General features: G+C 42.5%; 1 protein-coding gene across 7 annotated transcripts in view; it reads left to right on the plus strand.

Annotated features, from left to right (window-relative positions):
- LOC125897062 (kelch-like protein 29) overlaps positions 1 to 17,365 on the plus strand; it is a 425,780-nt gene that overhangs the window by 153,261 nt on the left and 255,154 nt on the right. For all 7 annotated transcript variants that reach the window (XM_049590111.1, XM_049590112.1, XM_049590113.1 and 4 more), the window contains one exon: positions 7,807 to 8,118. In XM_049590111.1, the coding sequence (XP_049446068.1) occupies positions 7,846 to 8,118 (273 nt within the window). In that variant the 5' untranslated portion in view covers positions 7,807 to 7,845. The remainder of the gene's footprint in view (positions 1 to 7,806; positions 8,119 to 17,365) is intronic.

A 17,365-nucleotide genomic window follows, 5' to 3' on the forward strand; every position in this document is an offset into this window, starting at 1 on the left:
TGCCAGTCAGCCAGTCAGTCAGCTCATTAGGTTTGATTGCTGACATGGTATTTCTCACTTTCTTTCTCGGCTCTTCTGTTCCGGTTGGAAACCAGAGCCTTTTTGTTATTATTTGCGCTTCCAGAGGATTAGTGATTTTAATCATTTGTTTGGATTTACATCTCCCTGCGAAGGATTCTCAGTCTTCGGCTGTTATTTTAAGTAGGAGCCAGAAAATAGCATTTGGCGTGGGAAAGTCTGATACCTTCAGGTAAGATTATTAACATGCTGACAGGATCGCAGGAGCTGAAGAGCCTCATTAATTTGCTGTAGGGTATGACTGAAATGCTGTCATTATGAAATTTGAAAAAGGCTCTTAAAAAGATTGGCTCAACACGTGGAGCCTCGCCGCAAAGGTTATCATGTGAAAGGCCGTCGTTTTGTCCGGGGCTGACAGTGACTGCATTGGATGTGAAAGCAAATGGGCAAATCTCTATTGACACCTCCTCCCTAGAGCAGTGCAGCGGCGAGAAAAGTGTCATTGTAGATGTGATGTATTTAAGTGTTTATCTGATCTGGCAGAGTCCACAGGTGTGTTGGGTGTTGGTTTCCACAGGCGTTTCTGAGAGTGAAATTTCTTTTATCGCCTCCACATACATATCCTCGCATACACACATCCTCAAGGTGATACACACACATATACACACGCACGTACAGACTTTAAAGGAGTCGCACAGGAACGTTGTTGTGAAAGGAATTTAAGCGTCTGTAATTAGTAGCTTAAATCCTTCTGTTCACCGAGGAACATAAATGTAGTGGGATTTGTCTCAGTGACACTCGTTCTGCAGGGATCAGTTGCCAGCCTCCGGTTACACAGCGCATACCGACATGCATAGTGCAAGGATGACAGGAATTCACTTAGAGGATTGTGTGCACATATTGAAATGTAGAGCCAAGATTCTGAAAATGCCAGCGTTGAGATGCTTCTCTTCAGAGCGCTTTTAACACATTAATAAAAACTTGTGACATAAAACTTTATTGTGGAGCCTTTATCTGTTGTATAAGTAAAAATATTTGCACTTTAGCTCCAGCACTTTTTAGAAACGATAAAAGCATATATAGCAGATGTCCTTAGCATGGTCACCTGTAATAAGTGTTTTTTAAAAATACATTCAGTGCTGAACTTTTATGTCATCAGAACATATAAAACATATAATAACGATTTACTCAACAGAAATATGTGCTCAGCTGGCTCTGGTGGAATGGATTTTGTAATGGTTTTTGCATCAATGTGATGAAGTACCCAGACTTTACAGGCATTAAGGGAGCAGTGTGTGGGATTTAGTGGTATATAGTGGTGAGCACTGCAGATTGCAACCAGCCGAAACTTTTCCCATATGCTAATACGACTCCCAGATAGAATTCCTTCAGTGTTCATCATTCAGGAGGTTTTATCTGCAGAGGTCTCTTCCTCTCCAAAACAAACAGACCAGGTGATTAAAACCAGGAAAAAATACTGAATAAAGCAGTCTCAGCTTACAGTCGAATGTGTCTCATGCTAACATACCTTTAGCCCAGCACCTGGACCTTTAATTAAATGAAAAGATCCCTATCATTTAAGTTTGTTATCCATAAACAAATTCAAATTCAAATTAGTTTTAATTCTGACGATGACTTCTTCCAGACTGTATCAAGTAGTTTCAGGATGCTTTCACACCAGCTTTGTTTACTTTGAACCCTGGAGCATTCACCCCCTTGGTTCGTTCGGGTTGATGCGAACACTTGATTCAAACTCTGGTTGCAGCAACACGAATGCTCTCTGGTCTGCGTGGAGGGTATAATCTCGGATGCAAATTTACATTTCCTTGAACAGTGATGGAATGACCCACCCTACTCTCTGTCTGACTGGCTAGTACTTGTTTTCGTTGTTGGTTGGGTTTGCTAGTGTTAGGTAAGAGGGGTGAGGCTGATTAAGGTTAGTGGAAGAATGTCAGGGTAGGCCGATTAGAGGCAGAGTAGGGTGGGTCATGCCCTCGCTATCCTAGAAAATACAGATGTGCATCTCGGACATCTGTCAGCTGGTGTGAACACCATTCGAATCAATCACAGGAAGCATACCATTCATGTGCCATTTCATTGGTGAGAACAAAGGTTTTCTTTTCCTCTTTGGGTGACTAGTGAACTAGTTGCTTACTTGCATGTTGCTACTAAAGTGTTTAGTGGCAGAGCTGTGTTTCTCTGCTCTGACCCAGCTTGGCCCGAACCCAGCTGGGCCTAATTTCCCAACATTCCCCTGGACTTGAATCTGGTCTGCAGTTTGTATAGAAATTGATAGACGTTTGAGCTTCATTTTTAACTGCACTTGGCACTCTGCTGCTGTGTTCCTTTTGTTGTCTGAGACAGAGTGCTCAGATTCTCTGCTGCTGGTGCTCTGAATAACCAAACATTATATTCCAACTGCGCTCCGAGTGCGCTCTGGGGCTCAGTGACTATTTATGAACCCCCGTCCTTTGTCACAAAAGTCTGTCACCCTACTAAAACTACTTAACTTGACTTTAGCATGCAAATTTTGTTTTAAGTAGTAGGGTCATGTAGGGTCAGTCCTGATTTTTGGGCCTGATCAGAGCTTTGGTTTGTCTTTTTATCCGCCAACTGTATGACCAGGAATCAAATGACATTTGCACCACATCGCGTTAACCGGATATTCTCGGTCATTGACCGTTTTTTTACAACAATGACCGGAAAACCTGAAGGCCGTCGGTCATTTTGACCGGTTGCAATTACCACCCCTGCCCACTTGGCAGCGGAGTGCACAGTCAGTGGTTTAAGTGGCTGCCGTTTTCACACTGAAGAGAAAAAGTCATTCATCTGCTTCATGTAGCGTTGTTGACATAACGGCCTGGACACACCAGATGCGGTAGTGCCGCAGAAGTCCTGCGAGTATACTCACAGGCGCTTGACTGTCCACACAGGCAGCGCATTTATCCTGCACTCTCCGCGCCGGTTAAACATCGACTCCACTCGTCTGTTCCCATCAGTACTCGTTTTTTCACATCAACAGGTCATTTTAAACATGGGTAATGCCATATTTTAATCGTTTTTTATAACGTAATAAGTTAATGACATTGTCATTGCATGTCCATGTATCGTCCATGTATCGAGCGTGTTTGATAAACACTGAATGAATAGGGCATATTGTTCTGACCATTTAATTCATGTAGTTATGTCTGCAGGCTCGGTGACACAAAATTAAAATTGTAATGAAGTGATTAGGTTATTGAAAAATGTGTTCAGTTATGCACACTGTTGTGTTATTTTAAATTATAAACACAGTATTTTCTCCTCACATTCATCATGCATGCTGTTGTTATTTTATTTTGAAAATTGGCCGGATCCTCTCGTCTTTTCTGTGTCCGACTTCCTGTTTGGTACGATCCGCTCTATCCAGCTTGACAGAAGTGCTTGTGGCTCGCGTGAAAAATAGACCAGACACCGAACTGAAGCGCTGCGGTGTGCGGATGTCTGTTCATCTTTTTGTTCATGTCCTTATTAATGCACACTTTATAACTTGCTTGTTGGATTTATTAAAAACGAACGAATGAAAACTAAATGTCTTTGAATATCTTTATTATCATTTAAAAGCGAAAATTTAAATGACCAGTAAAAATTATGACCAGATTTTTATGACCCTGTCGGTCAAAATGACCGGCGACGAAAAAGTCTAGCGCAACGACTGCACCACATGGCTTTTATTTACAATTTCTGGACTGTTTGATATTTGCTTTTGTGAAAGCAAACCAGATCAATTAGTACATTTAAATAATGTATCCTCTTCACCTTGGTTCGATTCAGGAACCGAACCTTCAAATGTGAACACACCCTCATGGGTAGCAGACGGCTAGAGCTACCTATTTGGCATTAATATGAGAGCTTGGATTAACAAGATACTTGGGTAACTAAGAAGTTCTTCATTAGCTCTCTCAGGGGTTTATCGGTGTTTTCCTTTATTAGAAATGGGACAGACTGAGGAAGAGGATGATGATGCAGTGACAGTTTGGTGCAGAATTAAAACCCAGGACTCATTCGAAGACCACTGAGTCACTGTGATACCCTGTATTAAAACATTTCTAGTGAAAAAAACATGTACTTTACTTACTTTATTTTCTTTTTCCCTGTGTTGTATGCTGCAGCCTAGCTGAAGGTTATCCCACAAAGCTCTCGTGTAGACTCTTTCAAACTTAGTTTAATACCTTTTCTGCATAATCTAATGGCTCCTTCTGCAGCGCGCCCTTGTTCCTGAAGGTTTACTAGAAGATGACAAAAACTAGTCAAGTTTGTGGTGAATCAAAAAACTGTCTAGACCTGGTGGCTCAGTGGATGCACAATTGCGTGTACATACTCCAAATCTAAAAAGGAGTGGTAAAAAATAAATTGTGAATGCAAATGCACTCTGCCCCCAATTCTGACTATTGTGGAGATAATGTCCCTTTCTCATTTTTACTTACTCTCCTTGTCCTGTTTTACGTGGAGGAATTTTCTCCCTGTCCTCTTATTTCTCAGCTGAGGTGTGGAGCTCAGGCGATAAGAGAATATTACCTGGCACTAACTCAGCCATTGTTCCACCAGACCAGCACCTTGTTACTCTCTCTGTCTCAAAACATTTTTTAGAGATAATACAAGCTTATTCTATTGGAAAATTCGAGGTTGTTAAAAGGGGTTACTGCAGAGAGGGAGAAAGGTTATTGCAGAGAAAGTGAGAGAGAAAGCACGAGAGTGTTGTCCCGCAGCTTTTAGTAGCTCCGTCTGCCTCTATCGCCGCGTATCAGCCTGCTGTATTTGGATGGAGCAGACCTTGTATGAGAGAGAAATAAATGAACGGGGGATTGAAAGAGACGGAATAAAATAGATGATGAAGAAAGAATGAACAGAAGCACAACAGAGGCAGACATAAAGGAAGAAGGAGTGAGTGTTCTAGCGGATAAATTAATGGAGGGTCACAGCAGCTACAGATACAGAAGGGCCATTGCTCCCACCGCAGGCTGCATCGTGTATCGCTACCATCAAAGCTTCTGCAAAGAACCTTTCATTTCCAACAGACACTCACATACTATACTGGAGTTTTGAACAAATGTGTGTTCTCATTACACCCTGCCAAAAACCATACGGGCATACACAATCATTGTAGTTTATACTCGAACCCCGGGATGGGGGAGCCCTCCTGTGCAGAGTTTTCGTTGTCTCCCTGTGTTAGTGTGGGTTTTCTCCACATACTCCTGCTTCCTCCCACAGTCCAAAGACAGGCAGGTTAATTGGTTACTCTAAAATGGTTGTCTGTCTCTGTGTCAGCCCTGTGATAGTCTGGCAGCCTGTCCAGGGTGTAACCTGCCTCTCACCTAATGTCAGCTGAGATAGGCTCCAGCCCGCCTGTGACCCTTAACAGGATAAGCAGTCATGGAAAAGGAACGAATGAATATATACTCATGGTTCATTCAATGTAAAGACACATTAAGACGTAATAACCGATGGGTGGCGCAGTGGACGCGACAGGAATGACGCGGTATATGAGAATTGAGCGGCGCAAATGAATCGAATAGCACGATTTTGTGTCATACACTTTTTTGCAAGAAATGCGTACAGCAATGCATTCGTGCCACGACAGCCAGTACACTCCGGGGACGTATGACACCTGGGACACACCAGCGGGAGTTCCTTCATCGATTCAGCCATTTCACATGCGTATGACATGGGTTATTTGCACACATAAAGTGAGTCAACACTATTTATTGTAGCCTTCAAACTCACACAAGTATCCACATCGTGTTTGGTATCACCACAACATTAGTGTATGGTTTAGCTGTAAAATGAAACAGTTTGTGACCCAGCTGCCATGTTGGATGCAGTTAAATGAGAGTGCCAAGCACCGACCACCAGCTGAACCAGCTTTCTCATGTTACAGCTAAACAGTGCACTAAAATATGTTTCGGACATTAAGATGAGAAATAGGCAATGCAGTAACAGCATCTTGATTCATATTTAATCAGCGGTGCTAGTTTGACAGATGGACGGCAGTTCATAAGTCGTGATTGACATGAGTGACAGCTGACAGCTGCCACGGTCTGATTCTAGCGAATGCCATTAGAGGCAGTAAGAAGGGAGAAGGGATGTGATTTTATTTTTACAGACAGGCGGATATGGTGGATATGAGGATAGAATAGAACGGGGAAAAGCCTGCCGTTTGTTGGCGGCTTCTCTTGGTGATTTTGTTTTTCACTCTGAATGTGGGATTCTAGTGCTTTGATTCCCACTGTGCCGAGTTTGAAATACTTTTTGCATAAAATACACATAACCTTGTAGGTACTATCTTGTACCAGCTTTAGCCATGTTACAGTATCTTGGCTGAATACCTAGTTTTGATTGAATTCGCCCTTCCCCATGTCATCCAGGGTACAGTGACAGCAGGCTAGCAGACAGTGGATCATCTGAGTATCCTGGCTGGAAACAAAATATGAGCATAGGTGGTTCCACTGTCCTGATCTCTGTGATGTTAAGCAAGCATTTAGTAAATTATTAAACTTTTTTTTTTTTTTTTTGAGAAAGAATGACTCATAAAATCCTACCTCCCAGGTCTCAGCATTATTAATACGTTTGCAAGATTGATTTAAGATATTCAAACTCCAGTTAAGGCCTTATTTTAAGCTTAAAACAAATTTCCCCATGGGACAATAAAGGCTATCTATCTATCTATCTATCTATCTATCTATCTATCTATCTATCTATCTAATGAATTCAGTGCTTTTCAGGACCCTTTAAGGGTCTGCAGGGACCCTGTAACCTGCTTCTGTACACACACACTCACACTCACACACACAGATACACACAGAGAAGCTGGCAGTTCAAGACTCCTCTGTGAGGCAAGAAGCAGCGTGACAGACCCCAGCGTGAAGAATAAAGACCTATCATCCGCTGTCATTCTCTCCTTACAGACCAGGGGATTTTGCATGGGGCTTGCTGAACCTGGTTTGAGGTTGTTATTTATTTATTTCATCTGTTATCAAGGGCTCGGGAAGCATAACGTGCCTTTGGTGAGGCGGAGTACAATGCGCCGCAAACCCCCTCAGTGATGGATCTCACTTCTCAGATCCTGTGCCGCTTTGATTTATGATATAATAGTGATATGCTGCTCATGCTACACAACAGCGCCATGCCCCATACTGATGTAATTCCAGCTCACTGTCGCCTCTTAGCCTATCACAGCCCGCTGTGCTTGAAAAGGGGAGAATCCTCAAATGCACTTCAAGGGCAATCTGATTGAATTAACCAGCCATTAGATGTATGAGATGAGCTGTAATTGCAGGGGTATTTATCTATTCAGATGAATGAGTTTCGACCGCAAGGTCATGATACTGCTGCGCCGTCCTCACAGCAACTTGACTGAGCGTGCACCTGTTTGCGTTGCGCTCGGCCGTATTGCTTTAACCTCTCACTGCTGAGCCTAGATGCCTCCACGTTGCAAATTTAGCTCCTTATGGTGTTGGCACTGATGGTGTTTTTTATAGACCTGCTTAGCAGTGCTCATTTCTCTCCCTCTTGTCGCAGCCCTCGTTAATGACTGGGAGAATAGGAATTAGAGGCAACAAATGAGCCGCAGTGTGTTCGTGTCAGTCAGGTGCATTGGGAGCAGATGCTGTGAGCATTTACACCTTCATGTCAACATGTTCTCTCCTTAATTCGCTTGCTGTCTTGCTCTTTCTCTGTCCCCTGGTCTCTGAAATGCTGCCTTTGTGTCTCTGTCTTGCATCTAATAAAATTACTTTCCATTTTCTGCAGGCCTGCCCCCGTTGTTCCCTCTGAGAGGAAGAGGAAGTGATGTCACGCCACCACCACCGCTTTGAGAGGGACTACCGGGGACCCTGGGAGCGGAGAGACATCCGTCCTTCTGGCCTCCATAATGGAGGAGCCAATCATAGCTGTGCCTCTGCCGTTGTCAATGGCAACAACCGTCCGGGGCTCCTTCCCCTCCCTGTCATCCCCTCCCTCCTCCCCACCCCGGTTACAGTTGCCGTGACAACATCGAGTAGCGACATAGCGGTCAAGCGAGGCATCACGGCTGCTGGATCAGTGGCTTCCGCATCTGCCAAGGTAAGAGCCTCGTCCAAACGGATGCCCCGCAACACCTGCTTCCTGCCTGGAAAACTGTTTCCTGCTCTGTCAAGTTTCTTTCGAGTCTTTGTCTCTGTCTGTGTCAACTTTTTAATCTGTGAAGACTTCCCAACTGGACATAATCTCCAACTTTCCCCGCGCTTTTAAGGCTTTCCAGCTTTTTCTCTCTGTCTTCCAGTTCTCATCTCTCACTTTCTCCAAATGTTTCTGCACTGTCCAACTCTCTGGCATGCCCGTCTTCATGGTTCAACTGTCTCAGCTCTTCAAGCCCCTCCGCTCTCCCTCCCTCCTTCCCTCTCTCTCTCTCTCTCTCTCTCTCTGCTGCCTCCTGCACTCTCCACCCTTATCCCTCACTCCAGTCCTGCTGCTCTCTCTCTGCGCGCTCTCTGTCCAATGCCCCTTTCTTGCCAAACCATTTTCCTTCCATCTTCATTTTCTCTCTCTGCCAAATGGCAGGCTTGTCCTGCCTTTGCCTCCTTGGTAATTTTCTTCTTTCATTATGGAAATGACCTCTGACAGTGGCTCAAATGGGTGCTGCTGTCAGAAGTGATGGCTAGAGGTGGTGCTTTTCTTAACAAGCAAACAAACAAAAAGGACTGCATCATTATATAAGCTGAATAATATCATGGGTTTAAAAAAAGAGGCTTATTTCTCTAACAGCTGCACATTTCTCCATTTAACATTTCTGCTTTGTTAAAGGGGAGCTTTGATATTTTTCAACATAGAACATATTTTCCCATGTTTTTGTGTCTAAGCAATCTGGAAAACCATCAGTAAAAAAAAAAAAATTCTTCCTTTACCTCTGGAGACACAGCCCGGAGTTTTTCGACTAACTGGAAATGAAGGGGCCTCACGTCCTTCACTTCCGGCGGTGCCCCCAGGGAATCGCCGTGTTGTTTGCAAATACTTTGGGTAGAAAACCAGCAGAGTTTAGCTATATATCACATTTTTCACGTCACTATATCACCGTGTAGACTAATCTGATGTTTGTTAAGTCTAGAAACACAATGACTGAACAAATGTTACTATTTCTGTGTGCACGTAATTAATATGGTTATCGTAGATTAGCTGGGCTAACCGTTATCTGTTAACGTTAGCCGTTAGCATTGTCTATAACCATAGACTGTATAAAAATAAGGTAATAACTCAATAAACGGTCCGTGAATAAAATAGTTTTTCCAGCGAATATCTTAGTTACAACATGATTGAGCTAGCAAAGCAGTTTTGTGTTGCTATGTGTGGTATTTATTCAGTTATGGGAAATCACGATGTCTAGAAAGCATCAGTGGCTGCAGCTGACAGGGACAGTTAGCAAAGCTAACATCAGGACGTCATCTGTTAAAAGCCTCCCGTTGTCGGATACGACATGAAACTACTCCAGTTAGCTCAACCATGTTGTAACTCAGGCATCCGCTGGAAAAAATATTTTTTTTCACGTTGACGAGACGGCATTACTGGGGCAGTCGCTACGGACGCGCTATGGACATGGAGCTTGCTGTTTCTGTAGGTACACATTTCCTGGGGACACCTGCACGTCTCGGCCGTGCCCCCTCCATTGTGATTGGCTAAAGCGCAGCATCGTTCAGACTCAAAGCCCCGCCCTCTCCCCCTCTCTAGTCATCTTTCGCACAGGGCTGCTGACAGATTCTACAATGTAGATTGCAGAATCTGTCTTGAGAGATTAGCGTCTAAGTGACTAATGGGGGAAACAGTTTTTGTAAATGGTCTAGTATTGAGCAAAACACTGCAGCTGATGGTGGTTAATCAGCTTGCAGCGTAACCTCTCTAAGCATTAATGAACCATCAGTGTACGTCCACTAAAAACGCTTGTTTTTTTTGTCACTGACAGACTCAGTTTGTTGTTATTAGTGTTTGACAATATGGTGGAAATGATTCTTACAGAGAAACCTTACATTTCACTTGATCCGGTTTGTTAATGTATTAATCCCTGTGGACACTTGAGTACCGTCAGTTTACTTTCACTAAAAGTGTTTGTTTTTGCCACTGACAGGTTCTGACAACATTATGGAAAGGATCCCAACAGATATAGGCCTTTTTGTAAGCAAGTCAGATCATTTTTATTCCGTGAGAAACAAACTCGAAATCGCCATCACCAACATGTGTGTGGAGCAAGCACATTTCACATCTAACTGGGTGAATGAAGAGTTTATTTCAACCACTCCAGAGTTGGTGACTGCTGTAACAGTGGAAATACAGCTTTGTGAATTTTATTACTTACTTGTTTCTTTTGACTTTGACTTAAGTGTGTTTTATGATGATAAAATTACTGTTGATTTAAATGTCAGTGGGGTTTGACAATTGCAATTTCGGGCCTTTTTCTGGTTCAATTAAAAAGCACCTTACCTTGCAATTATGTGGGGTCAGAATTATCTGAAAAATGATTTCCTGACTAGGAAAATTCGGAATCTCAGAAAGTCATTGGCTCATGGCCCTTCTGTACAGAGTTTGCATGTTCTCCGTGTGTCAGCGTGGGTTTCCTCCAGGTGCTCCAGCTTCCTCCCACAGTCCAAAGACATGCAGGTTAATTGGTGACTCTAAATTGTCCGTAGGTCAAGAGTCCTGCACGGGTCCAGTTTTCAAGATCCACCCCGACCCGACCCAGCGACGTACAAACCCGCACCCGAACCGCAAACCCGTGCATCAGGCCAATTAGTACCACAACCCAGTCCGACCCGTTGAAACACGACCCGCAGCCCGACCCGTAACCCGGATTTAAAGTAATCATTTTGGGTCATATTGGCTGAATACTAAGCAGCATATCGCCACAGTTAAGGTGCCAGTGAGTAAACAACGACCTGAATGAAGCAGCTCTCACAATAAAAACCTGACTTCAGCTCCATCATCAACCCTCTGTGTTCTTCTCCCATACGAGTGTAAAAGCACTCGTTTGTTACGTTTAATGCTTTTAAACTTTTAATCTATGTAAAGGAACTTTACATGTGTAATAATAGACTTACTTTCTGTCCAGAGCGACGTTCAGCAGTTACGAGCTGTCACGTGTTTTTAGAATCCATCGAGGAGAGAAGTAATCCACCAGGGAAACACTTCAGAAACATTAGAAAGTGATAGTTGTACGTTTTATCCACTTATTTGTACCCACGGGTACCCGACCCAGTGCAGGACTCTGCTGTAGGTGTGAATGTGAGTGTGAATGGTTGTCTGTCTCTATGTGTCAGCCCTGTGATAGTCTGGTGACCTGTCCAGAGTGTACCCTGCCTCTTGCCCAATGTCAGCTGGGATGGGCTGACTTAACTAAGGGTTAAGTTGTAACCCTTAGTTGCTGTCGATGTAGAGTGACCCAGATTAGTTAGAAAAGTTATTTTCCAGTCGTCAGGTAAACTAATATTTTAGTAGTTTTAGGGGTTCTGGTGCAGCAACATGTCTGGGACAAAATCAGTTTGTAATATAAAGCTTCAAACTGTTATCAACGTGTAGTTTAAATGCTCTGAACATACCTTCAATGAGGCGTCCATGTTGTTCCCACATTATGACTTAAAACTTTCCAATTTGGGAAATGGGACCATCTGAGGAGCATGTGAAACCAGGTTTTTTTGATAGGACAGATAAAGCATGAAAGTGGGAGAGAATTAAAGGACACAGCCTTTCATACATGAGGCGCCTGCTCTACCAGCTAGTGGGCGCCCCAGCCAGCATTACTCTTTAACAAAAAGGTCTATCTCTGTAGGGATCTTTTCCATAATGTTGTCAGATACTTTGAACAATAGTCTGAGCCTGTCATTGGTAACAACAAGCATTTTTAGTGGATGTAAATCGATGATGCTCAATTGCCCTCAGGGATTGCATTGCAGCCTGTTTCATGCTCTGGCTGAAACCCTCTAACCCAATACTGGAGGAGTCCAAAGAATGATTATTCACTTAGACACAACAACATTAGAAAGGTATAGCTTAGGTTTACATTTTCAAGAGACCATGAAGTGAGCACATTATTTGACTCAACTTGGTTAAAACCCAACTCTCAGTATTTGAGTTTAGTTGATGTGTTTATTTCTCTAGTTTGTTATATATCATATTTGTGTACCAGAAAACTGCAGCTTGGAAATGTCTGAGCAGTAGAGTCGAGAGCCGTACAGTTTGTGTTCTCCACCCCCTCGTCCAGGGATTTGCTAGCTATCTGGCTGTCAGCAGCGTGTGAAGAGAGGGGCCTTTACCAAAAAAGAGTTAGACGTTTCAGCCTCTCCCCAGCCTCTGCTTCCATGGATACCATTCATCTTCTCTCGACACTCCTCCTCACTATCAGATCATTTGCTTTAATTTGAACTTCACAAGATCCATCTGGGCTTTTTCTTTCCCCCGGCACCTTCTGGGCTCCGGCTCTCGGTGGGGCCCTGCACTCTAAGAGCAGAGGTAAACAATGCTCTGGTAATTTAGCCCGTAAGTGCACATCATTAGATATCCTGCTGAATACACTGACCACAGACATAGTAAATCTGCTCTGGCACCGCATCGGCCCCTCCTTTTGTGCGGCTGAATAATTACATACATCCCGACAAAGTCTCGCCAACTCCCATCGTGGCCATTGTCATCATTCAATGGCTGCCAGAGCAATTAGGTACCTTGCCTTGCACGCGAGTGCACATTTGTTTAAAGGTACAGTATATGTGGGAATGTGTGTGCGTATATGCAGCGGATATAATGCAGATCCTTCCCTCGATCCCACTCTGTTAGCTTCATTCAGGGGTTTACCTTTCTACTCTGTCGAGCCTTTGACAGTCCTTTGTACGGGGGGCAACAGAGACCAGCGACGTTTATAAAGGGAAATACCCAGAGTCTGGGCTCTGCTTTAATTATGGCCTAGAAAAGATACAGGGGCCTCAAGAGCTGGCCAGCACCATAGGAGCCTGTCTCTCTATCTTCGTCCTAGCTGTCTGCTGTCCTCGCCTGCTCTCTGTCTCCCTCTCTTTCTGTCATCTCCGATCAGAGCTGCTGGGGGTCACAAAGAGTCTGATGGACGGATGCAGCTCCCTCTCTCCATGGTCCCTGTGTCTCTGCTCTGTCCATGGCTACACTAAAAAGCTGACAGGCCGTTATTGATCTCCACTGTTTGGAGACTCTCTCTTTATAAACACTGCAGCCCAAGTGGGGACGTGGTCCAATAGCTAGACATGTACAGGAGAGTGAGTGTGTGCCTGAAAGTGATACTGCTGCACATAGTAAGACTGATGTATAGTTGTATGCAGAGCCTACGCCATAGTCTACACAAGAGGCCTACATCAGGACATAATGCTTTCTCATAACATCATGCCTTGAACTTAAACCATCTTTGTTTTATGTATATTAAACAAAACAAAACAAAACAAAACACCAGTTGAGGAGTTTTCCAGAGATGGAGATCAACCTTTGTTACCTGTAGTTTAACTTTAAAAGTATAGCTGCACAGATTGTAGATTCTGAAGTATTATATTTGCACCGGTGAAATTATATCTGCATTTCTCTGTCATGGTTATGTTCATAGTTCTGTCCTTTTGTTCTTTGTGGTCAGTGTGAACAGTTAATATTCCTATTATTACTATTCAGCTGGTCATCAGTTACTTGAATGCACTGTCATCCGTTATTGTGAGTTCTGACAGCTGTCAATCAGTTGTCATCTATTTGTGGGTCGGTCGATGTGATGTATTGTCCGCTGTGCAGAGGATCGTGGGTCAGAATAGCCAGAAAAGCATGCTGGCTTGCATACTGCAAAATTGTACCAGATGTAGTAGAGCATCCTGGTATTTTTGGCACACTGCATTTGGTATACTATGTATAAAGACATACTAAATCTTTTTCTGGCACACTCAACAGTATGGTAGTGTGGATGTTGGAACGCACAGTTGTGCATTTGTGTGTCTATGTCAGTCTGCAGTTACACCTCCAGATCACTAGTTGGCAGTATGGGCAGATTATGAGACAGTTGGTCCCTGGCACAGACATTTAAAAGAGCCCACTACCTTTCCTACTTAGGAACAAGACACACAGACTTTGTGGTCATTTTATCTTTCTTTTTTTGTTGGTTTTTGTGTGTCTTTGAAGACATTTTTGACCTTTTGATGGTTTTTTGTCTCTTTGTGGTTGCTTTGTGATACTTTGAAGTCATGGATCTCTTTGACGTAATTTTGTGTATCTTTGCAGCTCCTTTGAATTTTCTCATGGTCTTTTTGTGTCTCTTAGTAGTCATTTTGAGTCTCCTCCTTGTCACTGCATGTTAATTTGAGTGACATTTTGCAGGGGGCCCCCTAATACTTTGGGCCCCTGGCCCTGAGCCTGGTGGACCTGTTCAGTAATCCACCCAGGCATGGCAATGGGGTTTCTATGCCACTGAGTTTCTGTGAAGTGCAGTGAAGTCAGATTGTTTCAGCTCTCACAGTGTCTAAAACACAAAACATGGCTCAACAGTGACAATTTTAAACAGAAGTACAAAATATGGCTCCATTATTACTCACAAGGTCCACAGGGAAACAGTTGCGTTACTAGATAGTGGACACATTTTCCCCATAAACAAGCTACAAAAAGCTAACATTATTAGCATAAGTCTATGATGTTTTAAATTGCATAAATTAGCCTATTGGCTAGCAATCTTTTCCTTTACTTACAAGAGGTCACGTTTTCCTCACATATACAAAAAGCTAATGCTTTTAGCATAAGTCTGTGACATTTTACGTTGCATAAATTAGCCTAGTAGCTGGCAGACTTTTCCTGTACATATTAGAAATCAGGAACAACAGCAACCTTTAACAATTTCAACATTTAACAGCAGTAACATTACAATATTTTACTTCATTACATCTCACAAGGTTCACTGACAAACAGTTGTCTTATACTAGACACGTTCTCCACATTTTCAACAAGCCAACATTATTAGCATAAGCCTGTGACATTTCTGTCCATTTCCATTGCATAAAAAAGCCCAGAGATAAACAGACTTTTCTTCTACTCATATGAAGCCAACAGCAACATTTAACAAAGGTAATGTCACAAAATTCAGCTCCATCATAACTCACAAAGTTCACCTCACAAAGTCAGACTCTGCTGTAAGTACGGCATTGATTCAGTGCAGAAGTATAAACCCTGGTTTATTCTGTAATAAAACCATAAATGGAGTCATTATTTCCCTTAATATAAATTGTGACACAGAGCACATGTATTGTTCTAGCGTTAGTCTGGTGTTCTCTGACGTCTTTTACAAATAATCTTTCTCCCTGTGGTTTACCTCAGTTTTGATATTAAACTACAGAGTCATACAGATGCCATGATGGTGCTGCGTGTGTAGGACAAATGCTGAGAGTTAAAAAGTACCATCTGTTGGGATCATCCGTCCTGATGTAAAGCTAACCACACGGAACAGTGGACTATAGTTAATTTAAAGCTGCACTTTGTTATCCCCTGCCGAGCCGTTAATTAATTTCTATGTATTTTTGTGCAGTTGTCACAGATGTGTAGTGACTGCACGCACTAAATCCATGTTAATGTAACCACAACTACTCCTGTGTCCTACTGATGCACATGCCTTTTATATGTCAGAGGAAAATCCAGTTTTCTCAGAGTATCATTTCCGCTCAAATTAGTAGGTAATAATTAAATGGACTTCTTTTGTAGCTTTATGGATTTGGAAAATGAATAACACTGTCAGTCCAGCTTTCTAGAAGGCATGGCGGCCTCTAAGCTAATGACAGATCTACAGTGAATAAACCAACATGGCATAGTTTATCACCATCCTACTGGTATGGCTGTTTATATTTAGTGTAGTCATGCAGAAAAAAATCTTTGACCACAAAATCTATAAGCCTGTGTCCAGAGTTTTCACCCTGTGTATTGAAAAACACCACTTTTGAAGTTGTGTTAATACTTCAAATAGCACTTGACTCATTAGTTTCATCTCTGCCACCAGTATCACTAAAATCTTCTTTTGTCTGACTGTAAAAGATAGCACTCTTTCTCTTATTGGGATTACTTGTGATCACAGTCTTAGATTCAAACAACGAAAATGAAAAGGGACAAAAAAATCCCTTCCTGGTTTTCATGAAAGTCTTTGCTGGGTTAAATGTTTGCTCATTAATGTTACAGCTTGTTATTTAGTGTGAGTGAGGATTTCACGGGGTTTAAACGAGGGCCAAAGCCGGAGTTTGTATCTGATAACAGATGATATTTCTCAGAAAGTATCCTCCCACAGATAGCCCACTGAAATCTGGATTTCCCTGCTTGGTCTAATCCTTTAATATGAATTTCTTAATCCATCCTCCCCTGATGTTTAATAGCAGCAGAGCTGTTTCTTTACCAATCCTTATTGAACACAAATCAAATTATATACAGTTACATATTGATCTAAGGACTGCCACAAACTAATAACGGTTGTTTGTGTTAGGATTTGCTCAAAGGCCCGTGTTGATTCTCTGTATCACTGGGTTTTGATTGACTCTGTTTACATCATTCATTTATTTTTCTGGTGGATGTTCCTGACCTGCGGAGTGGTCTCAAGCCAGCAGAATGAGCTGTTCCTCCAGCCTGTAGTCATCTCATTAGTTTTGTTGGAAACAAAACTAACTTAAAAAGTAATTTAATTTTGGGCTTATGTTATTCTGCTCAGGTAGCTGTAGCTTTATGGTGCAATACGATTCTGTAACTATTTCCCTCTAAATTTTGTTGTATTTTGACAAGTTTGTGTAGTACTGCACATAAGAGGGGAATCACATCCTTTAGTCTCGGTGTCAGCAGGACGAGAGAGACCATTGTATGACCATAGCACTGCCTCCAGGCACACAGGGTCACACAAAAGCCAGTATGTTTTTTAAGGGCTTATTAGTCCTCAAGGAGACCAATAACTGATATATACATCTGCAGTTAACATGAAAATCTTCATGTCAAAATATAGAATAACACAAACCCCAACACAAAACTAAGTTTAAATGCCTTTAAATATATAAATAACTGAAGATACGTGATGTACGACCGTGGCTCTCTCCTGGGTGCCAGCTGGTGCAGGATCAACCACAGTGAACCAAAAGGAAATCAGAGTTCCAGCACACACCAGGATACTCAGGTTGGTACTGATTTTATTGACAGCTTACATTTAACAAAAGGAACAAACAGTGTATTCTGCATATTGCTTCATCAGATTCGCTCTGTGTGATTGTAAGCTTTTAAATGTAAGCTGTCAATAAAATAATTATCCTGAGTATCCTGGTGTGCGCTGGAACTTTGGTTTTCTTTT

Source organism: Epinephelus fuscoguttatus, linkage group LG11, assembly GCF_011397635.1.
Source record: "Epinephelus fuscoguttatus linkage group LG11, E.fuscoguttatus.final_Chr_v1".
In the NCBI taxonomy this organism is placed as follows: Eukaryota; Metazoa; Chordata; class Actinopteri; order Perciformes; family Serranidae; genus Epinephelus; species Epinephelus fuscoguttatus.